Source organism: Xenia sp. Carnegie-2017, unplaced genomic scaffold (genome assembly GCF_021976095.1).
Source record: "Xenia sp. Carnegie-2017 unplaced genomic scaffold, XeniaSp_v1 HiC_scaffold_20, whole genome shotgun sequence".
Lineage (NCBI taxonomy): Eukaryota > Metazoa > Cnidaria > Anthozoa > Malacalcyonacea > Xeniidae > Xenia > Xenia sp. Carnegie-2017.
In genome coordinates, this window is record NW_025813483.1 from 2,043,065 (window position 1) to 2,067,251 (window position 24,187).

The 24,187-nt window shown below is 33.1% G+C and overlaps 2 protein-coding genes, 1 long non-coding RNA gene and 1 pseudogene across 16 annotated transcripts in view; 2 read left to right on the forward strand and 2 right to left on the reverse strand.

Moving 5' to 3' along the window:
* The window catches only part of LOC124442023, a 103,332-nt pseudogene that overhangs the window by 30,843 nt on the left and 48,302 nt on the right, over nucleotides 1-24,187 (reverse strand).
* The window catches only part of LOC124442019, a 76,899-nt gene that overhangs the window by 17,545 nt on the left and 35,167 nt on the right, over nucleotides 1-24,187 (forward strand). The window contains exons 1-7 of one of the 13 annotated variants that reach the window (XR_006947063.1): nucleotides 1,344-1,419; nucleotides 3,069-3,140; nucleotides 3,816-3,888; nucleotides 5,145-5,204; nucleotides 6,193-6,251; nucleotides 8,503-8,752; nucleotides 9,351-9,500. Coding sequence is in view for 9 of the 13 variants with exons in the window: in XM_046992514.1 (XP_046848470.1) it covers nucleotides 9,345-12,089 (2,745 nt within the window). In the remaining 4 variants the exon portion in view is untranslated. Of the gene's footprint in view, nucleotides 1-1,343; nucleotides 1,420-3,068; nucleotides 3,141-3,815; nucleotides 3,889-4,064; nucleotides 4,310-5,144; nucleotides 5,205-6,192; nucleotides 6,252-8,460; nucleotides 8,753-9,344; nucleotides 12,247-24,187 lie in introns of those variants that run through there. The other 12 variants (XM_046992508.1, XM_046992510.1, XM_046992511.1 and 9 more) reach the window with 12 other exon arrangements.
* Nucleotides 14,911-17,407, forward strand: LOC124442094. The gene is made up of 2 exons (XR_006947110.1): nucleotides 14,911-15,167; nucleotides 17,131-17,407. It is a non-coding gene; the product is annotated as an uncharacterized LOC124442094 (long non-coding RNA).
* On the reverse strand, nucleotides 18,764-23,297 carry LOC124442051. Of its 2 annotated transcripts, XM_046992569.1 has the most exons (9): nucleotides 23,177-23,297; nucleotides 22,901-23,058; nucleotides 22,618-22,791; nucleotides 22,384-22,504; nucleotides 21,812-22,073; nucleotides 21,515-21,690; nucleotides 21,312-21,405; nucleotides 19,145-19,644; nucleotides 18,764-19,041 (listed from the first exon to the last, which is right to left on the reverse strand). In XM_046992569.1, exons 4-8 carry the CDS (start codon nucleotides 22,418-22,420, stop codon nucleotides 19,575-19,577), a joined length of 639 nt encoding a protein of 212 aa, XP_046848525.1. In that variant the 5' UTR covers nucleotides 22,421-22,504; nucleotides 22,618-22,791; nucleotides 22,901-23,058; nucleotides 23,177-23,297; the 3' UTR covers nucleotides 18,764-19,041; nucleotides 19,145-19,574. The 2 variants fall into 2 exon arrangements, with proteins under 2 accessions (XP_046848525.1, XP_046848526.1); XM_046992570.1 differs by lacking the exon at nucleotides 22,384-22,504.

Below are 24,187 nucleotides of genomic sequence, written 5' to 3' on the forward strand. Positions count from 1 at the left end.
AATTGCAAATGCAATTCTTGGTTTTGTAGGTGTTCCACCCCAAAGGCCAAATTGCAGAAGTTGAACAAACTCTGGAGAGCATGAGCAAAACTGTACCTCAACAGTACAAAAGGTGCCTAAAATTGAAAAAGATCCAAAATTATAATTGTGTTGAACCATCCCAGCTAAAATGAAAAACTTTTGCAGCACATTTTACATATAACATACCTTTAACATCAACAACAGAAACACTTCTTTTGTGACGAGCTGTTTGGCATGAACAATCATACACCAGCATGTTCATGAGTTTATATGGCCAAAACATGCCATCCTACAAAGCAATGAATAACCTCGTAGAAATTAGTTGTAATCAATCCCTTTCTTGCATTCATAAAAATATTAGATTAGTGCTTCGTAGCATGTTTCACAATGTAAACTCTCATTTTATTTTTGCATTTTTTGTTGCAAGTGTTGAGAGAGTTAACTGTAAACACTTTTATAATATCTAGCTCATAAAGGTTACCTTAAATATTTCAACATGATGACAAATATTTACGGTTGTGTGCATCTTTAACATACAGTTCTCACAATACTTTGCCATTGGACCACAATCGCTGCACCTAAACTTTGCTTCATTATCACAATGAATACACTTCAGATTGCTCCAATTTTGCCAGCAAACTGAAATGTATTCTTTATAATTGAATGTCGCAAATTTTCCCATGCTTTTTTTTTCTTTCAACTTTCTGGTAATAAGAAGATGATTCTTCACAATCATGGTGAACATCACTTTCAAGATCACTGTTATCTTGTTCCATTCCCAGTTCATGGCCTTCCAATGCACCACAATTATCAGGACTGTTAAAAGAACAGCTTCCTCTATGATCCTCAGTAACCAATTCTGACAAATCCTCTCTCTCAACATGGCCATCCTCATCATGATATGTGACAGCTACAGTTGCTTTAAACCTTTTATTGCTCCTACAAAAATTATCATAAAAATCTATAAAATGAAAATAAATGTTGAAAAGTCTAACAGCTATAAGGCCGTTATTTGGTGTACCTTGGCATCTTTTAAAATTACCAGCAAGAAAATCACAAATCAGAAAATATTATCGATATTACCAATGACACAATAACATAAGTTAAACGACCAAAGTACAACGTATGTATCTTCCACGACTACCAGCCGACGTTTTGTACCCGTACTTTACCGGCTTTTAGCCACGTCTCATAAGACGAATGGGTGATTTGTTTGGTTGGTAAAACGAAAGGGTTTTCTTCCGGTATATTGTAGGAGCCTTTTCCTAGGGTAGGGTAACATATCTCACGTGACCGGAAACGTAAATCATTTAAATTATTCCACAGAATCGACTAGAGCGCCGCACCTGAGATATCATGTAGTTGGTTGTGTCTTGTAATCTTTCTGAATTTGTGAAGGTATGTTGATTTTAAACTTTACCTTTCGTTGTTATATTGTATTTTGATTTTGTGATTTAATGTTTCATGTCCATTTATCGATTATTTTGTTTTTCTGTAAAATATTCTACTTCCGCGCTATGTACGTATGTAAATGTTTTATAAAGATAAATTTGTTGATTTTGGTGAGATTTGGAACTAGCTCGAATCAAGTTTTGAAAATGAACTTGTTAACTTTCATATATCTTTATATAATAATAAAAAGAAATAAATTTCTACTATATAATAGTAATGTTCTACATCGATACACATCATGTGCATGGTCACGAGGTAGTAGAGGAAATAAGATATTCTTGGATGATTTCGTAAAAGCACTATTGCTAATGCGCATTTAATATACACGACAAGTTTTTTAAAACAGACATGTTTCGACATCTCATGATGCCATCTTCAGTATGAGTGAAATAATAAGTGATCCAAGGTTTATATAAAAGTAATATGAGACATAAATTACAACAAAGAAGGAAATAAGATAAATTAATGTGGAGCGTCCGAGCGTATTATAAACTGTATATTGTATTAAATTTAAAAACTTGAACATTAAGGTCAGGTTAGTTTTGTTAATGTGGAGTGCTTCTTTGATTTTAAGGGTGAATTAGGTGTCGGCAGTGTCGATGATTTTGAAGCAAGAGGGTGAATAGTTGGTTTTACATGAGTGAGATTTAAGAAGGTGTCGGTAGATATGAGAGTTTTTGTCTCTTGTGGTATGTTCCCTGATTCTGGTGGATAAATGGCGCGAAGTTTCGCCAATGTATCGGGAATTACATCCAGCGCAATTGAATTCATATACCACCATAGATTTAATTGAATCAGGGATTGGGGCTTTGAATGAGGAAAGGTTTTTGATTTTGAATGATGTGAAAATTAGTCGAATGTCAATATCTGTACAGAAGCGTTTCATAATGTTTGTAAGTCTGCGTTGTGTGTGTCGTGAGTAATGTCCGATGTATGGTAGTTTGAAGTGTAGAGTTGTTATTTTGGAATTTTCATTTGTGTTGGTCGTGATCGTCGTGTCAGGAGTTTCGGTGTCTAGTTTGAGGTTGGTCATTAAAAACCTTTTCTCATTCAAAGACCCAATCCCTGATTCAATTAAATCTATGGTGGTATATGAATTCAATTGCGCGGGATGTAATTCCCGATACATTGGCGAAACTTCGCGCCATTTATCCACCAGAATCAGGGAACATACCACAACAGACAAAAACTCTCATGTCTACCGAAACCTTCTTAAATCTCACTCATCTAAAACCAACTATTCACCCTCTTGCTTCAAAATCATCGACACTGCCGACACCTCATTCACCTTTAAAATCAAAGAAGCACTCCACATTAACAAAACTAACCCTGACCTTAATGTTCAAGTTTTTAAATTCAATACAATATTTAGTTTATAATACGCTCGAACGCTCCCCATTAATTTATCTTATTTCCTTTTATTGTTGTAATTTATGTATCATATTACTTTTATATAAACCTTGTATCATCTATTATTTCACTCATAATGAAGATGGCATCATGAGATGTCGAAACGTGTCTATATTAAAAAAACTTCTCGTGTATATTAAATGCGCTTATTCATGGAAACGTAAATCATTTAAATTATTCAACAGAATCGACAAGAACGCCGCACCTGAGATGTCATGTAGTTGGTTGTGTCTTGAAATCTTTCTGAATTTTCAAAGGTATGTTGATTTTAAACTTTACTCGCTTTTATTTAAAAGTGTATTTTAACCTTATGATTTAATGTTTTGTGTACAAGTATCAATTGTTTTGTTTTGATGTCACGAATATTGTAGTTAAATATAACTTATAAGTTAGTGCAAACATCGACAAAAGTTCAAACAATTGTCGAAAATTTGAGTCTTTCAATATTTTGTTACCACAGACCTTTCCATAAAACGCAGGGTAATTAGTCTCGGACAGTGCAATGACATATTTGTAGGCTGCGTAGAAATTAAAGCGTCCTGCAATTACTGCCATTTAGACAAACTTTATATCGACTTAACTCTTGGCTATAACTCTTGACAAAATTCAAGCGTCATAAGGCAGAATTATAAAAAGTCTTAAATAAAAATAAATTTTGAAACTATACATACCGTATTTAATAAGAAAATACTGAAAATTCCCTGCATCTCCATCGTTGTTGTATAAAGATTTCGAAACTATTTAGTAACTGCTTCTGCTTCTGGTTAAAATTGTTTATAGTATTTGTACAGTAAAATTTGTTGAAGATTTGGTTGGTTGGTATAAAAGGAAAGGGGTTTTTCTTCCGGTATATTGTAGGAGCCTTTTTCCTAGGGGTAGGGGTAACATATATCACGTGACCGGAAACGTAAATCTTTTAAATTATTCCACAGAATCGACTAGAACGCCGCATCTGAGATATCATGTAGTTGGTTGCGTCGTTTTTATCTTTCTGAATTTGTGAAGGTATGTTGATTTTAATGTTTACTCCCTTTATGTAATTGTGTATTTAAACCTTCTGATTTAATGTTTTGTGTCCATGTATCAATTGTTTTGTTTTAATGTCACGAATATTGTAGTTAAATAAAACTTATAAATTACTGCCACGTATGTTTTATATGGATAAAATTTCTTCATTTTAGGGGATTTTAAACACAGATAAATTTTGGACACATTACTTTTGGAAAATACGGCTTTTCTCACATCAATACCAAATTACTCCAATCGTTTATTTCAAATTATATTAATACAGCAAAGTTACAAAATTAACGTGTTGAGTCAAAATGAAGACACGTCAGAGAATTTCAGTTATGCATGTTTATTATGTACTGTAGTTTTTTTTTATGGTCTTTTCAAGAAGTAAAAAACCGTTTTTATTCTTTTATTACTTTTTATCTAAGTCTCAAGTTCAACGTATTTCGCACCATCAACAAAAAACATAACAGATTTTAAACATCTTTGGTTAATTTGGATATGTAAATCAATGTAAAACCCCACCATGATTGATTAGTGTTCAATTTAACCAAAACATTTACAACATTAGTGTTTAGTGCAACAATATCAATATAGTTTTTCTTTAGATAACTATGGATTGATTGATTCCTTAAAATTTCTATTATAATTTAGGCGCACTTAAAGTAACCAAAGAAATCTTAGTTGAAAGGCATTTCAATAATGCTTAATATGATGCAACTTGACGTTCGTGTGTAAATTAAAGAAAAATGTTTATGTCTAAAATAAAGCAAAGAATTAACATTAGCAAAACGGAAACTTTATAACAAGATGTATATTTAGGTCACATATTTTACTTAAAGATAAAAATATTGTTTGCGTTTCACATTTCAATCAAAGAGAGAGTTCTGTCCTAACACGAATATCAAAAATCACAAACTCCTGAACTTGTTATTAAAAAAAGTTAAATATATATTTCACTTTTGGCAAATATTCTTTGCGTTTGTAAGATTATAGAGATTTAAATGAATCATTGAAAGTTTGAGTTAATCTTAAAATATGTTATAAGTCAAAGAAACGTGTTGTGTTGTGATTGGTCGTTTCTTAGGCGTGTACTTAGTTTTACATGGTATCTAAAATTTTAGTGCACATATAAAATTTTCATTTTTAATCGTCTCGCTGTTATGAACAGAATTCAATATTTTACAATAAAAACAGCAGGTGATTGAAATTTAACATTTAGTGAGCATTCAAATTTCTTTATTATCAAGAAAAAGCAAAGACATCACGTAGCTGGTTGTGTCGTCTTTAATCTTCCTAAATTTGCTAAGGTAAGTTGATTTTAAAGTTTACCTAACATAGTGTCATTGTTTGTTTTTATGTCTAGAATTTTGTTATATTTGTCATTAAAAACCTGAATGTCATTTTCGTGGTGGAATTCGCGCTTCATATGTTTTATATTGATACCTCTGTTGATTTTAGTGGGATTTTTGCAATAACACATTGGATAATTTATCATTTCAAAATACTGACCTGTCTTGCATTATCACCAACAATTTATTTCACTAGTCTTTTCAAATATCATTTGTACGGCAGGGCTAGAAAATCAACAAGATGAATCAAAATTATGACACGTAACAGAATTTCAGTTATGCATATCATTATGTGCAATAATTTTAATTTTATCTAACATGAGTTTTCTCATAAAGGAATTTTTTCCTCATTCATATAGTCATCTATCTATTTATCGTATTCCTAACACAGATGATGACATAAAAACGTTTTGTTAGTATGTCTTTAGAAATTGCGCCTACTTGGAGTGAAAAGCTCAGTTCTTAACGTGATAGTACACGTGATTTTTTTCTGGTCTATAATTGTTCAATATGTTTTAAGATAGACTATTTAAAATATTTGTTTGCGTCAAAAGTTCAAAAATCAACAAAACTTTGCATGATGAACTGTGAAGTCCAAACGCTATCAGTTTTGAAGTATTTCTGATTACTGAGATGTGACAAAATTATTTAAAATTAGAGACTTCGAGATTGATTACTCTGATATTCCCTTTTTAAAAAAGACTGCCCTAAAATCTTGAGCCCCCAACTTTTACTTGCTTCTCACGCCACTGAAACAAATGTGAAAGGTTTATTACCATAAAGCTTCCAAGTCAAAACTTCTTTGTGTTTACTTCAGTCATAGCTAAAATATAAGATTTACATTTCATATTCTATTGGGTATGAACAGAGTTCAATATTTACAATAAAAACAGCAGGTGATTAAAATCAAGCATTTATCTAACATTCCAATTTCTTTATTATCAAGCAAAAGCAAAGACGTCATGTAGTTTGTTATGTCGTTTTTAATCTTTCTGAATTTGTGAGGTATGTTGATTTTAAACTTTGCTCCCCTTTATGTAATAGTTAAATGAAGATATGATCTTCGCACCTTGTTGGACAATTTAAGCAATCGTCTCATAAACCTGAAAAAATCAGGTGACTCAACGGGATGCGAACCCATGACCTCTGCGGTGCCGGTGCAGTGCTCTGACCAACTGAGCTTTGAAGTCACACAGTGGAGAGCAGGTCAATTTTGTTGGGTTCATGTTTTCTCGTGAAAGGAATGTCATACGAAAGAATGTTTTATGCAGTGCGGTGTTTGAAATTAAATGTAGATATGATCTTCGCACTTTGTTGGACAATTTAAGCAGTTGTCTCATGAAGCTGAAAAATTCAGGTGACTCAACGGGATTCGAACCCATGACCTCTGCGGTGTCGGTGCAGTGCTTTGACCAACTGAGCTTTGAAGTCACACAGTGGAGAGCAGGTCAATTTTGTTGGGTTCATGTTTTCTCGTGAAAAGAATGTCATTCGAAAGAATGTTTTATGCAGTGCGGTGTTTGAAATTAAATGTAGATATAATCTTCGCACATTCCTTTCACTAGAAAACATTAACCTAACAAAATTGACCTGCTCACCACTGTGTGACTTCATAGCTCAGTTGGTCAGAGCACTGCAGAGGTCATGGGCTCGAATCCCGTTGAGTCACCTGAATTTTTCAGCTTCATGAGACAATTGCTTAATTGTCGAACAAAGTGCGAAGATCATATCTACATTTAATTTCAAACATCGATATATGTAATAGTGTATTTTAACCATATGATTTAATGTTTCGTGTCCATTTATCAATTATTTTGTTTTAATGTCATGAATATTGTAGTTAAATATAACTTATAAATTTTTTTTGTGCTACATATGTTTTATATGGATAACATTTCTTAAGTTTAGTGGTTTTGTCAAACACAGATAAATTTTACACTGTGAAAATACCGACCTTTACCACATCAATACCAATTTACTGCAACCGTTAATTTCAAATTACATCAATATAGCAAAGCTAAAAAATTAACATGAGTCAGAATAATGACACGTCAGAGAATTCTAGTGGTTTTATACATGTTTTTATGTACTGTTGTATTATTTTTTACGTCATGGCTTTTGTGAAGAAGTAAAACAAATTCTTTTTTCTTCACTTATTACTTTTTATCAAAATCTTAAATTGACCATATTCTGCATTGTTAACAGTAATTAAACAAGATATATTTACAACATTAGTGTTTAGCGCAAATTTTATTGATGTATTCTTGATTTATATAACTATGGAATGATCAATTGTTAAAGATTTTCATTATAATTTTATGTGCAGCCTGCATAGAAATTTCAATTCAACCGAAGATGACTTTCATTCAAAAACTATAGTCATTTTCTTTGCTGTATTTTTCGGAAACAAATTATACAGTTATTCAAATTGAATAATAACCATCGTTCTTATAAAAGATAAACTTATGAGAATTCCTTCTGGATGTTTTGAAAAGGTAAAACCCTATTTTTGGGCTTACACAAGCAAGGACATACAAGTTTTTGCATAATTCTTGGGCGTCAGCAAGCATTTTCGAAAGCGTAGTAAGTACTGCTAGTTGATGGGGTGGCATCTTCCCTTTCTAATATTTCGTTATCCTGTGTCAATTTTCCACCAATTTCTTGAGAATGAAAAATGATGCTATTTTGGTTTGACCACTCGTATCATCAATTGTCTTGTTCTTTTTATTTGCATCTTTCTTTGCTCGTAAAGCACGTGGTATTGCTCCAAATTTCTACTTATTGAACGAACTGATTTTATAGTTTTACAGAGCAATGTTTATATAGTATTCATTACAAATAACAAATATTATCATTGGTCAAATAGTTGTTTTATCTAATATCTAATCTATATATGGTACATAAGGACGTCATATATGACGTCAATAAGTGTTTTTTGGGTGTTAACCGTATGGTAACGGATACACTGGTAAACCCAACTATGTACATTCTATTTCCCTAAACGTATTTTTGTACTTTATGAGCATGACTCAACACAAGCGATGAAAAATTCTGCCAGCAAAATTCGACTGTGTAGTTGCCGTTCCTACAAACGCGAAGTTTTATGTTCCTCATAACAAAAACGTTACTAATTTAACATGTAAATTTTTCAAAGTAAACAGTACTTACACATTACATTCTCTGCCTTCAAAATTAATGTTCATTTCTTCCTTAGAAATTAATCAAAATGTTTTAAAACAAATGCGCTTAATTACAGTTGAGTTAAAGATACACCAGCTAACAAGACTTCGAATCAGAAAAAAGTCAAAAAATCTGTAAGTGGGGAACTTGCATATCGGGAAATAAGATATACGTCTGCTATTTGTTCAAAATGTGAAAAGGGGCAACCATCTGCCCACTTGGCTCTGGCGCCCCTGGCAAAGTTCGTTTCCAAAAACTTTCTTTGCAAACGTACGCCAGGAAATGACGTTCACCAAAAAGCATTAAACATTTAGACAAATCTCAAGGTAAAATGTCTTTCTATTTTTCCTCTGGGCCTTCTTTACTAATTTTTTCTTCTTTTGACGTCTTACGATGTCGAAGTGTATGTCTATTGAAAATAAAGCTAAAATAACAATTTTTATGAAAAGGATTTTTCAAATTTCCCGTATGACATCGTTTTTTGAAATCAACGCCCCAATATTGACAAAAAGTCTACTCAAGTAAACTCTCGCGTTGGGGGACGATAATATTTCTCCGCCTGGTCTATTTTTCCATACGCAGTCGCTACATAAGTTTTAAACTTATATAAACTAAAACTATAAACTAAACTTGCTTCACTTTTCTTGACGACTCGGTAGAATGACCATGGAGGCATACAAGTTATAACTTTTTATGAAGGATTTTAAAAACTTGTCTAACTTCCACAGAAATGTCTAAATGCAGGACAACTTTAAACACAAATATTCACAGGGTTGTGTTTAGCTACCACCTTCTTTAACCATTTTCATATACAACTGAAAATTTACGAAATGATAATATTTAACAAATTTCAGTTCTCCATAAATTATGGTTAATAAGCTATATCCATGTTCATCTTAATCCTTTTATAATCCTTAGATGGAGTCAAGAGAAGAAAGGAATAACTGTTACATTCAGAAAATACTTTCAAATGTTGTTACGAAGAAACTTGTTGACTTATTTATCCAAGAGTGGAACATTACTTACGGAGTATGGGAAAATACAAACGTTAGTGGTCAGAAGTTGTTCAATATTGAAAAAACAAAAACGAAACGTCATGACAAACATATAGAAGCAAAATTTCAAGATGGTGACACCAGTAAGTGGGATTGTACGACACTGTTTGCGGCGATATTGTTTTCCAAATCAATTGGAACAAAACTTGGAACAACAACTAGATCTGCAGTTGATGCACTTCGTATTGTAAGAAACAAATTTACCCATAATAATCCAGGAAGAGTATCTGATAATGAATTTGACAAAATGCTTTGTGATATTGAAAAGTCATTTAAAGATCTAGGATTTTCATTCACTGAAATTAATGAAATTAAATGTCAACGAAACAGATTTGAAACTTTTCAAGTACTTCCTTGCAAAGCAAATCACAATGTGGTTAAACGTACAGAGTTACTTAATCAAATCACAGCAGATCTCAATAACTTGCGCAGTACTAACCATAATGAACTAACATATTATTATATTTCTGGTAATCCTGGCAGTGGTAAATCTCAATTAGCTAGACAAATTTGCGAAGAAATGTATAACTCATTTGACTGGGAAAATAAAACAACATTTGTGATGACACTCGAAGGAAAAGATATCGACTCTGTTTTGAACACTTATGCTGAACTTTATCAACGATTAAGCAATGATAAAACTGTCATTGAAAATATTCTGAAAGAAGCAAAAAGCAGGGAAGACAAAATCAAAGATTTTCAATTATTGCTGACACAGCAACTGAAATCTTGGCAAACATGGTGGATTGTTGTAGATAACGTGGTTGAACTTCATAAAATTTATCCATTATTACCTCAAGTTGGTGATCATAGCTGGAAAAATGGTCAAATTATAGTAACTGTCCAAAATACAGATGCTATACCACCAGATGGAAATCTAAATAAACACATTTCAGTTAGTCATGGTATGAACAATGAAGAATGTCAAGAACTTCTATCTGTCTTTTCTGATATTCATAATAAAGATGAAAAATTTTTAAAGGATTTATCAGACAAATTAGATCGTCAACCGTTGTTCCTGGCAAATGCTGCTTCCTACGTAGGTAGTGTAAAAAGTGTAAATCCGACATTCACGTGGGAGCAATATTTTGATAAGTTGAATGAAGGAGAGCGACAGAACATGGATGCCAATTTTCAAAAAATAAACTCAGCTTACTTAGGAATGAAAACTGTTATGTTAGCAGTACAAAAAAATGCTGAAGAATCCATCTTGTTGGAACATGTTTTTAAACTTTTCTCATTAATATCTTTCGATCCCTTACCACAAGATGTTATAATACATTTTATTAAAAGCATTGATCCACAAATATCTGCAGAAGATGTCTGTCTTCAATTAAAGCATTGTTCTTTATTCCTTCAAACGGAAAACAACGACATCCGCCTGCACAGCGTTGTACACGAAGCCATCATAAATTATTCATCGCAGACCTTTGGCTGTAAACAAAACGAAAATAATTCTAAAAAGTTTGCAGCTGATCTTGCCTGTCAAGTTGCTTGGGCACTAAATAATTTAAAAGACAGAGAAGATGAAATCAAAATAATTCCACATCTAATAAAATTCATAACAAATTCATCATTTCAACATTTCCTAAATAAGTTGATCGATGTAAAATCATCAAAACAAACACTTGATGAAAGAAATTGGAAATTTGCCAAATATTTTGTAGATGTTTTGAAAAGATTTTGCAACTATAAACTTGCAACTAAAGTACTTTATGAAATAACAGAAATTCAAACTAAAGTGTTAGGTGTTGATCATATTCATGTTTCATATTCGTACAACGACCTGGGTGAGTTGCTTTGGAAGAATGGAGAATATGAAAATGCAAAAGATGTTCTCGAGCGAGCAATGGAAATTCAAACAAAAAAATTTGGACCTGACCATGTCAATATTGCGACAACGTACAGCAATCTGGGTAGGGTTTACAAAGATATGGGAGAGTACGGAAAAGCAAAAGATTTTCATGAACGAGCGATAGAAATTGAAACGAAAACATTTGGACCTGACCATGTTAATATTGCGTCAAAGTACAACAATATGGGTTTGGTTTACCATGATATGGGAGAGTACGAAAAAGCAAAAGATTTTTATGAACGAGCGATAGAAATTGAAACGAAAACATTTGGACCTGACCATGTTAATATTGCGTCAAATTACAACAATCTGGGTTTGGTTTACCATGATATGGGAGAGTACGAAAAAGCAAAAGATTTTTATGAACGAGCGGTAGAAATTAAAACGAAAGCATTTGGACCTGACCATGTTAATATTGCGACAACGTGCAACAATTTGGGTTCGGTTTACTTTAATATGGGAGAGTACGAAAAAGCAATAGATTTTTATGAACGAGCGATAGAAATTGAAACGAAAGCATTTGGACTTGACTATGTTAATATTGCGATAACGTACAACAATCTGGGTTCTGTTTACAGTAAAATGGGAGAGTACGAAAAGCAAAAGATTTTTATGAACGAGCGATTGAATTTGACACGAAAACATTTGGGCCTGACCATGTTAATATTGCGACAACGTACAACAATCTGGGTTTGGTTTACTTTAATATGGGAGAGTACGAAAAAGCAAAAGATTTTTATGAACGAGCATTAGAAATTGAAACCAAAGCATTTGGACCTGACCATGTTAATATTGCGACAATGTACAACAATCTGGGTTTGGTTTACGATAATATAGGAGAGTACGAAAAAGCAAAAGATTTTTATGAACGAGCGATAGAAATTGAAACGAAAACATTTGGACCTGACCATGTTAATATTGCGACAACGTACAACAATCTGGTTTCGGTTTACAAGAAAATGGGAGAGTACGAAAAGGCAAAATATTTTTATGAACGAGCGATAAAAATTGAAACGAAAACATTTGGACCTGACCATGTTAATATCGCGAGATCGTACAACAATCTGGGTTCGGTTTACGATGATATGGGAGAGTACAAAGAAGCAAAATATTTTTATGAACGAGCGATAGAAATTGAAACGAAAACATTTGGGCCTGACCATGTTAATATTGCGACAATGTACAGCAATCTGGGTTTGGTTTACAGTAAAATGGGAGAGTACGAAAAAGCAAAAGATTTTTATGAACGAGCGATAGAAATTCAAACAAAAACATTTGGACCTGACCATGTTAATATCGCGAGAACGTACAACAATCTTGGTTCGGTTTACGATGATATGGGAGAGTACAAAAAAGCAAAAGATTTTTTTGAACGAGCGATAGAAATTGAAACGAAAACATTTGGGCCTGACCATGTTAATATTGCATCAACGTACAACAATCTGGGTTCGGTTTACAGTGAAATGGGAGAGTACGAAAAAGCAAAAGATTTTTATGAACGAGCGATAGAAATTGAAACGAAAACATTTGGACCTGACCATGTTAATATTGCATCAACGTACAACAATCTGGGTTCGGTTTACAGTAAAATGGGAGAGTACGAAAAAGCAAAAGATTTTTATGAACGAGCGATAGAAATTGAAACGAAAACATTTGGACCTGACCATGTTAATATTGCATCAACGTACAACAATCTGGGTTTGGTTTACAGTAAAATGGGAGAGTACGAAAAAGCAAAAGATTTTTATGAACGAGCGATAGAAATTGAAACGAAAACATTTGGACCTGACCATGTTAATATTGCATCAACGTACAACAATCTGGGTTCGGTTTACAGTAAAATGGGAGAGTACGAAAAAGCAAAAGATTTTATGAACGAGCGATAGAAATTGAAACGAAAACATTTGGACCTGACCATGTTAATATTGCATCAACGTACAACAATCTGGGTTTGGTTTACAGTAAAATGGGAGAGTACGAAAAAGCAAAAGATTTTTATGAACGAGCGATAGAAATTGAAACGAAAACATTTGGGCCTGACCATGTTAATATTGCATCAACGTACAACAATCTGGGTTTGGTTTACAGTAAAATGGGAGAGTACGAAAAAGCAAAAGATTTTTATGAACGAGCGATAGAAATTGAAACGAAAACATTTGGACCTGACCATGTTAATATTGCACAACGTACAACAATCTGGGTTTGGTTTACAGTAAAATGGGAGAGTACGAAAAAGCAAAAGATTTTATGAACGAGCGATAGAAATTGAAACGAAAACATTTGGACCTGACCATGTTAATATTGCATCAACGTACAACAATCTGGGTTCGGTTTACAGTAAAATGGGAGAGTACGAAAAGCAAAAGATTTTATGAACGAGCGATATAAATTGAAACGAAAACATTTGGACCTGACCATGTTAATATTGCATCAACGTACAACAATCTGGGTTTGGTTTACAGTAAAATGGGAGAGTACGAAAAAGCAAAAGATTTTTATGAACGAGCGATAGAAATTTAAACGAAAACATTTGGACCTGACCATGTTAATATTGCACAACGTACAACAATCTGGGTTTGGTTTACGATGATATGGGAGAGTACAAAAAGGCAAAATATTTTTATGAACGAGCGATAGAAATTGAAACGAAAACATTTGGGCCTGACCATGTTAATATTGCATCAACGTACAACAATCTGGTTTCGGTTTACAAGAAAATGGGAGAGTACGAAAAGGCAAAATATTTTTATGAACGAGCGATAAAATTGAAACGAAAACATTTGGACCTGACCATGTTAATATTGCACAACGTACAACAATCTGGTTTCGGTTTACAAGAAAATGGGAGAGTACGAAAAGGCAAAATATTTTTATGAACGAGCGATAAAAATTGAAACGAAAACATTTGGACCTGACCATGTTAATATTGCGACAACGTACAACAATCTTGGTTCGGTTTACGATGATATGGGAGAGTACAAAAAAGCAAAAGATTTTTATGAACGAGCGATAGAAATTGAAACGAAAACATTTGGGCCTGACCATGTTAATATTGCATCAACGTACAATAATCTGGGTTTGGTTTACAGTAAAATGGGAGAGTGCGAAAAAGCAAAAGATTTTTATGAACGAGCGATAGAAATTTAAACGAAAACATTTGGGCCTGACCATGTTAATATTGCATCAACGTACAACAATCTGGGTTCGGTTTACGATGATATGGGAGAGTACAAAGAAGCAAAATATTTTTATGAACGAGCGATAGAAATTGAAACGAAAACATTTGGGCCTGACCATGTTAATATTGCATCAACGTACAACAATCTGGTTTCGGTTTACAAGAAAATGGGAGAGTACGAAAAGGCAAAATATTTTTATGAACGAGCGATAAAAATTGAAACGAAAACATTTGGGCCTGACCATGTTAATATTGCATCAACGTACAACAATCTGGTTTCGGTTTACAAGAAAATGGGAGAGTACGAAAAGGCAAAATATTTTTATGAACGAGCGATAAAAATTGAAACGAAAACATTTGGACCTGACCATGTTAATATTGCGACAACGTACAACAATCTGGGTGCGATAGAATTTGAAAGAAAAGCATTTGGACCTGAACATGTACTGCAATAATATACAACAATCTTTATTTGGTTAGAAACAAACTATAGACATTGAAACTGAAGCATTTGCACTTCTATTTATCTTTCATTTGCTAGAAGATAAAATACTCCTGTCTTTGAGAAAACGTACAAGGAGATAGAAGAAGAGGAAATGAATTTGTAGCTCATTTTCAATGAAGAAGAAAATCAATTTCTCTTTTCATTTTAGGTATGACTTCTTTATACTAAAGATGATTAGAAACAGTTGTATTGTAGATTTCTTTTAACAAAGGTTCAAATAACAACAGTTGTATATTTATAAAAGGTATAAATATATTATTGACAATATTCAAACATTTGCATTTTCAAGTTTTCAACTGTCATTTATTTACTGGAACAGTTTTTATTAAGAAACTTGTATGGAACTGTCAAAGTATATTTATGAGTTTAGTTTGCAATATCTAGCTATTCAGAAGTTGTAAAGTTCCTTAAAATGAATGTTGTTGGGTCATTTTCTTGTATAATGAGAGTAAATACTGATCTTACAGCAACCATGATCATGTAACATCCCTTTTGAAATGCTGAAAAGCCCACAAGATTTGCTTTGCTTTATAAGTATGAATACAGTCTTTTCTAAATTTATTTCTATTCATTCATATAATTTACAAAATATACTTTCTATTTATGAGAATTGTAGTTGTTTGAAATGGACATGCAGTTATTGTTATTTGACTCAATCATACTTGATTTGGGGACTAACACTATAATTGTTGTGACAATGTTTTTTTTTTTTTACTTTGGAGGAAACATTTATTTAATGATTGATTTAATAATACTTTATTATAGTTCAAACTATAAAGGCAATGTAAAGTAAAAGTTATAAATAATCTGAAGAAAAAAAGCAGGATATCATTGCCATAGCATTGACAGAAGTAAAAATGACACATTTAACTGTCCGACTACCAGATTTTATACTACCAGATTTACTAATATATAAAAAATCCCAGCAGTGGTGCAGGATACTTGTTAATTGTGCGGAGAGGGGCACAAATTCATATATGCATGTGTGAATCTGTTGAAAACAATGGATTTCAAAGGAACTTAATGTGATAGAACATGAATATATGAATATGTGCCTTTTACCCAAAATAAAGAGTCTGCTATGCCATTTATTCCCAGGGCATCTTGAAGAGCTCTTGCATTGTGGGTAACAGTTAGTATTTCATTTTGCAAGGAACTTCTTTTTATTTTTTTTCTAAAACATTATTTGAACATTAGAGAAATTGTGAACAAACTATAAAAAGTTTAAATTTGGAATATATTTCTAGGGCAACACCCTCCATTAAAGTATGTATCCATGTTCAGGAGTGAATGACATGACCAGACATTTTTGGCTAATGTCTTTACAACTGATACGAACAGTAAATGAGTCATTTCTACTGGTGTCTTTACTACTGATATGGACAGTAATGAGTCATTTTCATTGCTATGACATTCATGTCTTGCTTTTGCTTTAGTTTATACTTTACATTGCTTTGAAACGGATTCTTCCAGCTACATAAATGATTTTACCACAAAATCACAACACCAAATGCTGTGGCTATCTCTGATCCCAAGAAAACCAAATATAAATTAAATATGAGATTTTCAACATTTAAATGTAAGCGAAAAAAGAACATTGTCACAACAATTAAGGTGTAAATCCCCAACCGTAAATAGAAAGAAATGTTGAATCCAGTAACCAAACTATTGATCTTCTCTACACCCGCAATTCTTTTAATTACAAATTAGATTTTACTATTTATCACAGTGAACAGAAATTTGTATATTTACACAGCAAAGCCAGTGTTTGGGCTTTTTAGAAAACTTACTAAACACTATAAATTTTTCATGTAAATAATGTACATGTTAAGAGTTTTCTTATTAAACAACAAAAAGAACCAAACAAACACTCCATTTAAACCTTTGTCTGCAGAAATTGAAAATACAACTGTTGCTGGTCAGCTAAAGGAGAAAGAAAACATACCCAAAAGCCAGGGCTAACAAAGAATGTTGTTTCTTGAAATAGAACCACAAATCCATTTCTTTCTGTAAAGACTAAACACAATAAAAATCTTTTATTGACAAGCGTTTTGATAGATCTGGCATTGGTGACCACCTGACAATGTAATTTATCTTTATGTATGTTTTAGGTAGTGATGTAGCCAAGAAAAATGGAGCTTTTACTCTAATTATGTGTGTCTGGCCCATATTTACTGTTGTCATCTCATATGCAGTGTAGTGAGTAACGAAAAAGTAATTGAACAACAAAATATTTATTTTCATAGCACTGGTAGACTTGCTACACGCTACGAGTTGTCATGGTGTTATTAAATGGCTGAATTCTGATATCTTCCTTTGATTCTTCTTGATTTAATTTTTCGAAGATTATACACGTATTTAATAAAATATACATTTAAGTTGATTTATCCAAAGGGGAACCCCCACGGTCTGGGGATCTAAGTTCTTGATACAGGGTGTTTCAAAAAAAGGTAATATAAAGAAACTTATTTTAATTACATTTATACCTCCTAGCGTGGAGATCAATCATTGCCGCTGAATCATACAAATTTCAAACTATCGGCTGATTTCAAAGATGCTCAGTTCTTTTAAGAAATATTGTAAGATATTTTGATAACAAAAATTTGCAAAGATCATCAAGTGTACGCTCACTACGCTGAAATCGATCGAGGTGTTTAACTACACTGTGAAGCATTTGGAAGAAATGAAAGCATAAAGCACTGTTTTTCCCGCTGTTAATAAAGTTGTACTAGATTTTGAAACCTTAATTACCATTAAATTTGTTTCTATATATGAAATATAATACGCTTCGATAAATATTTTAAATATTGATTTGTTTTATCTTTCGTCATTGACTTTAATTTTCGTCGATCAAAATAATAGTTGACTTGAATTGTGATTTTATTGTTTTTTTGTGACATCTCTATCCGAATCATAAAATATTTCTGAACTATTGTAAAGATAACAACATCGCAATGAAGACATAATTGAATTCATTTCTTGGCATAGGAAAAGGTTAAACTCTTACCTCTAGGTTTATTAAATATTAAAAGATTTTGTACATGCATTAATTTTATGAATGGCTTCGAATATTACCTTTGACATAAAAAACAAGTTGAAGTTAGAAAAAGTACAACTTTTGTGCCAAAGGCATTTGATGCCACGTTTTAAGTATGTATAGTATTTTGATTCATTCATTTTTTATCATTTTCACGCACTATTTTGAACATAAACGACGCAGCATTTATTAAAATGGAAATCAGATTAAGACTGTCTATTTCTATGCGAAGATATTTATAAACTTCCTTTATATTGTAAGTTCTCATCATCTAACTAAAGAATTGTATCACATTAGCCAAGTCGTTGAAATATATTAGGAATAACAAAGGGCCCAGAATAGAAACCTGTGGGTTTCCTGTGAGACTTTCTTCCTCCTGTGATATAACTCTTCATATTATAAAGCGAATATATAAAAACGAGAGACTCAAAGGTATAGAAACTGAGGTAGACCCAAAGATGGACAAAAACATAGGCAAAAAGGTAGACAAAAAGATACACGAAAGATTGACAAAAAGACGAACACTAATGGAAACAAAAAGATAGACACAAAAGTAGACGTTAAGACTAAAGTCAGACAAAAACATAATGTGCAAGGATTGTCGTTTCACAAAAAGATACATTACTATTTTTTCATTTAATTTTAGACATTTGGACCAACAAACTGAAAATAGTTAATTTGTTTCGGAAGAAAAAGAATGGACGATATTAACCATCGTATCTAGCTAATTTTCAGGCTATCTGACAAACATCCCCAGTTTCATGTCGACGACGGCAAGTACAGAAGCAAGATTGGCCATTTCTTACAACTGTGCATGTCGCACACGACATGAAATTGAAAATATTGACTGCAGTAAGAAAATTAGGATTTTTATAATTTGTTAGGATTTTTATATAAAGATAAATTCCATGTTTTTATCCCACAAGATTTTCACATTAAAAAATGTCGAAATTTGGGCGTTTGATAATGGCGTAATTTTATTCATCTGTAAAGAAAATGAAATTCTGTAAAGGTACAATAGTTAATTTAAACACATGAGATAAACACAACTTTCTCATGCGTTTATTTTGTTGCTGTAAAAATCTTACCATCATAAATCGTTGGTTAAAAGTGACTTGTCTTTCGATCAATTGTCGAGACAAGAATCGTGATCTAAGAAAGAAAAATGCTCAGGAAAACATTTAAAACAGCCAAAGGCCAATAAACTGCATTTGACTTGGAGACACTGGAGATTGAAACGTTGCTAAAGAACAAAATGTTTTGATTTCCCATTCATAGCTTGCCATGTAAAAGGCCTGGTGGACTCACAATATATACACGTCTTGTAAAATTACTGTCATAAACGATGAACGAGGAAAAAGATACTTACAATCTTCATATTTCTTCAGTTATAAAGCAGTTCTGACAAAGTAGAATATATATTCGTAAATAGCTCAGCCTCAAGGGTATGGTGAACAAAAGCCAAATACGTTTTCATTGTGGTCAATAATCAATTTCTTTATTTATATAAGTCCTCCATCATGGCGAATTAAAACCACAAACATTTGTTCTATGTTTCTCGATCGCATTAACAGAAAAATGTTCATGTCTAAAATAAAGCAAAGAATTAACATTAACAAAAACAAAAACTTTATAAGAAGACGTATATTTAGGTCACACATTTTGCATAAAGATGTTAATGTCGTTTACATTTCACACTTCAATCAAAGAGAGTTCTCTCCTAACACGAATATCAAAAATCACATTTACCTTAACATGTTATCGAAAAAGTGAAAAATATATTTCGCTTTCGGCAAATATTCTTCGTCTATGTAGGAAGGTAGAGATTTAAATAACGCATTGACAAGTTTGAGTTGATCTTAAAATATGCCTTTCGCATATTCATCTTTCGCTTTGGGTTCCTTACATCAGGCCTTCAATCGAAGTGCAGACTATGATAGAAAGCAAGTTGGTCGCTGGATACACACGCGTGCTGTATTTCGAGCAAAGTCGTACAACCAAAAACGATTTGGCCCTAATCAGACCATTGGATCGTGGTTTGTAACAACAAACAGTAGTGAAGAGCTACCAACTCACATCTTTGTGGCTTTCCAAGACGCTGAACGCTTTAACAATCAAGAACAAACTATACATGTCTTTGACCATGCTAATTTAAATCAAATTTATTTTGAGATCAATAACACTCAAAAGTATCCTGATAAACCGCTTGATGTTAATTACGCAGCTGCTAACAGCAATTACAGCATAGCCTACATGATGTTTCAAGACGCTGCGATGAAGTACAGCGATCCAGATACAGGCTCTCAAGTAAGCTTAGGAGACTTTGCAAGCCTGTTTCCTATTTACCATTTCGATGTAAGTCATCATGCCGATGTTTTGAGAAAAAAAGAGGCAAACATTAGAATTCGTTGGACCTTCAACCAAGCTTTTCGTAGCGCGATTAATGCTGGTGGCAGCAATGCGTATAACATGTTCTGCTTGGTGCTTAGCGAACGATTTATTCGACTTAATGGGATAAACGGTAAAATGGACATAATCGTTTAGACTGTTAGTCTGATGTGATATGTTATTATTTAAAAAGAATTTATAAGATTAACAAAACAAAAAGTTTATATACGCAAATTGTTTTGCATGTGCACAAAAATGTCGGACATTAATAACGCAATATTTGTTGAAGCTCTCAGACCCGCCATGGAGCGAGTAATCACTCAGGAATTTAAAGGCACTGGTATTTATCTTCATGGGTCAAGAAGTATAGAAGGCGGTAGCTTTATTGGAAATCTTGTTGGAAAACTCATACCTACGGTCACTAAACTCATAACAAATGTGTTACGGTCTCTAGGCCTAGCAGCTATATCAGGTGCTATCACCGGCAGCACGCAAAAAGCAGTTGCTGGTAGTGGTGTAGTTAGGAAAGGTGGTGCAGCTGCTAAAGGTGGTGGACGTAATAACTACACAGTTCACGGCGTTACACTTTCAACGGCTCAGAAAAATAACCTGGCAAAGGCAGTCAGAGACGGAACCGGAGTGACTATACGACTTACCAAAAAAGCACTTGACTGCCTTGACATGCTTATGCTTACTAAGACGCAAATTAAGCGCATAATGGGTGCAAAACACACAGGATCTGGGTTGGATCTAAAATTGTCTAAGAGTCAGATTACAGCCATGGTTTCATTTCATAAAGTACTAGCAATTTTTTCTCGCAATAGTCACAATCTTCTGTAATAAAAATAATCACTATGTGTACTTTACCTTGACAAAATACTAATGTCACTTAAGTTTGGTTCCTTCTCTTTGAGCAAATAATAATGTTCACTATCCTTAGCAACAATTTCTTTTGCAGAATCTAAAGAGAAACATCAAAACAAACATCAATTTATCATCTTACTAGAGAGGTTACTAAAATTGACCTCTTTGTTTTAGAATTAAAATCAATCTATTCAAAAAAATCCTACCAATTTTAGGCTTTTTTGCAATGGGTTGATTTCTTAGATAGCAACTTCTGGTTTGATGTCGTTCAGCAAGGCTAAGTGCAACATTAGTGAAGTTTCCAAGGTATGAAGCCAATCTTTTAAAGTAACTGTGCTTTGCTTCATATCGCATGCACCAGCTCCGAATCATTGGTCCAAATCTGAAAAAATCAAGGACTCATGTTAGCTAGAGGGAAACCAATGATGTAATTTTTACATGCATTTTGAGTTACATACCATATTTTTATTTATAAACTAAGATACAAACCAGCAAAATCATACCTGTAAATATGAGCTGGGTAATGAACCAAGTAATGCATCTTGGGTATAACTGAAAGCCCAGGATAAAGCTGGGTGAATTTCCACAAAAATTCCTTCAGGTATCCTTCCAGGATAGCAAGTTCATCAGTGTTTGTGATTGGTGAAAAAACAATGTCAACAATTTTAAGGAGCAACAGAAAATGCATCCACTTTTCTTCATCCTGAGGAATGGCACTGCCGAGAGCTAAAGGAAGGAATTTTCCAAGGCACCACATTTGTCTTGCTATAAAAGAAAAACCAATCATTTAAATCAAGGGTGATGGTATTAATGCTCGTGACAATCACTACACCCTACCTTTTGCTTTAAACTATTGTTTTCACTCCTCAAAGTTGTCCGGTGATTGGTGATGGCTTGTTTTATCATTAAAATATCCATAATCAAAAGAGTTAATTCTTTCATTAAGTTGCTCCACTGTTAAAAATTTTCTTTAAATATGAAGTCCTTCAGCAATTCTTTACATACATACTGAAGTACTCCTTCTAGTATATCATGCATTGCATCACCTGGCATGCCATCTGCTACATGAAAATACCTAGAGTTGCAAAGAATTGATCTCCTGCAAAGCCCATATGCTTTACTCAGTTCTGGGTTTTCTTCAATCAGTTCACATTGGCGGTCATGACCAGCACGAGTTCCAAGTGTAAAATGTTTTTCTAAAACTGAAAGACTTACTTTAAAGTGTATGTTCCTGGTCTGCTAAAACCATAATAAAACATTTGATCTATGTTGAAACAGGTTAATAATGTATTATCATAAACATACATACCTTCTGCTTTATTTGTTCAGTGGTCCCCATGCATTGCCGGCATTTCAAATGTGCACCTGGACCTTCTTTGAATCCACCCATGAGTTGTGATCCAAGATTGTCTCCAGAAACCAACACAATAGTCCCAGAAAATGACATAGGTTCACCTTTAACAATGAACTGGTGACCACCATCCTCAAAAAGAAGTGTGACAGTTAATTTTAAGCAATTTTATCAAACTACTTACTCTGCACAATTATCAATAACAGGTAATAAGCTAAAAACAATAAATAGGATCACTTACTTGTTCAAGGTATTCAAGGTCATTCATGAAAGGCTCCAAGAGAATGTCAATGCCATATTTTTTGATAATTGGAACTGTTGCCATAAGGAGTAGGTGAATGTTATCACACTGGGATCGATATCGAGGATCAATATTTCCAGTTGTGTAGTAAACAACTCCTGTCATACAGAAATAATGGCATATGATGTAATAAGAGCTTCTTATAGCCTTTCATTGCTCATACACTTTTACATTTGAGTGACTGATTTAGTCACTATGATGTCATTAAACTATTACCTAACTTATGCTTTCCAGTTTTACTACCAAGGGCATTTGCAATTTCCAACTCATCATAGTAAAGCATGATTTGTAAAGCAGTTGAGTCCTTGGAAAACAGAGGATGGGTTTTGAAATACTGGCCATCAAACATCCTCAATCACATCATCATGTTTATGTTGCCGAAGATGACCATGGTTTAGCTGAAATTGAAATCGAAGAATGAAAATATTAAATTTATTATTATTAGCAATGGAAATGTCTGGTGGTAGGATGGGTGCCTTCCTACCATCAGATATTTCAAATTAAAATCAGGCTATTTTCATATTTTCATGAAATAATTGGAATATATTTTTGGAAATGTGCTCTAATAAACGCATGTCATCATTGTTTTTGCTTTCATGGAAACTAACACAGTAAAACACACATAAAGTTCCTTTTATGGTTATACATAGAACATGTATTAATATTTTGCAACCCTGTTATTGATATGGGTACTTGCAAAGATGTAGTTGTCATAGTTTGATAAACTTGCCAACATAAAAAAACACAACCATGCTATTAACAATCTGACCTGTTCAAGTACTCCTTTTACATTGAGCATTTTTTCCAAGGATTTAAGCAGTGGTATGTACATGATTTCGTCATCTTTAATAACCTCTTTGTACACAGTCCTTGAACGTCTTTTCACAACTCTGTGTCCAAGTTTAATTGTCTGGGTTGCTACAATTAAAATAATGATTATGCATAACAAGCACTAAAGAGCAGCTGGCTCAAATATGTTAAAAATCTCAAAAAACTTTATCCAAAACTCTAAACATTCTAAAAAAAGTCAAAAAACATAGAAATAAAACTTACAACTAAGCCAAAATGCTCCTCAAAATAAGCATTCTGTTTATACTTTGTGGAAATATGTTTGAATGGATTTGAGATAGCATGTCCTTCATCAAATAATTCATCAAGACCTGGCACATCATTATAATTTAATCCAGCTTTCTCTAAGCAATTTTGCAAACCGTGTTTAATTGCTTT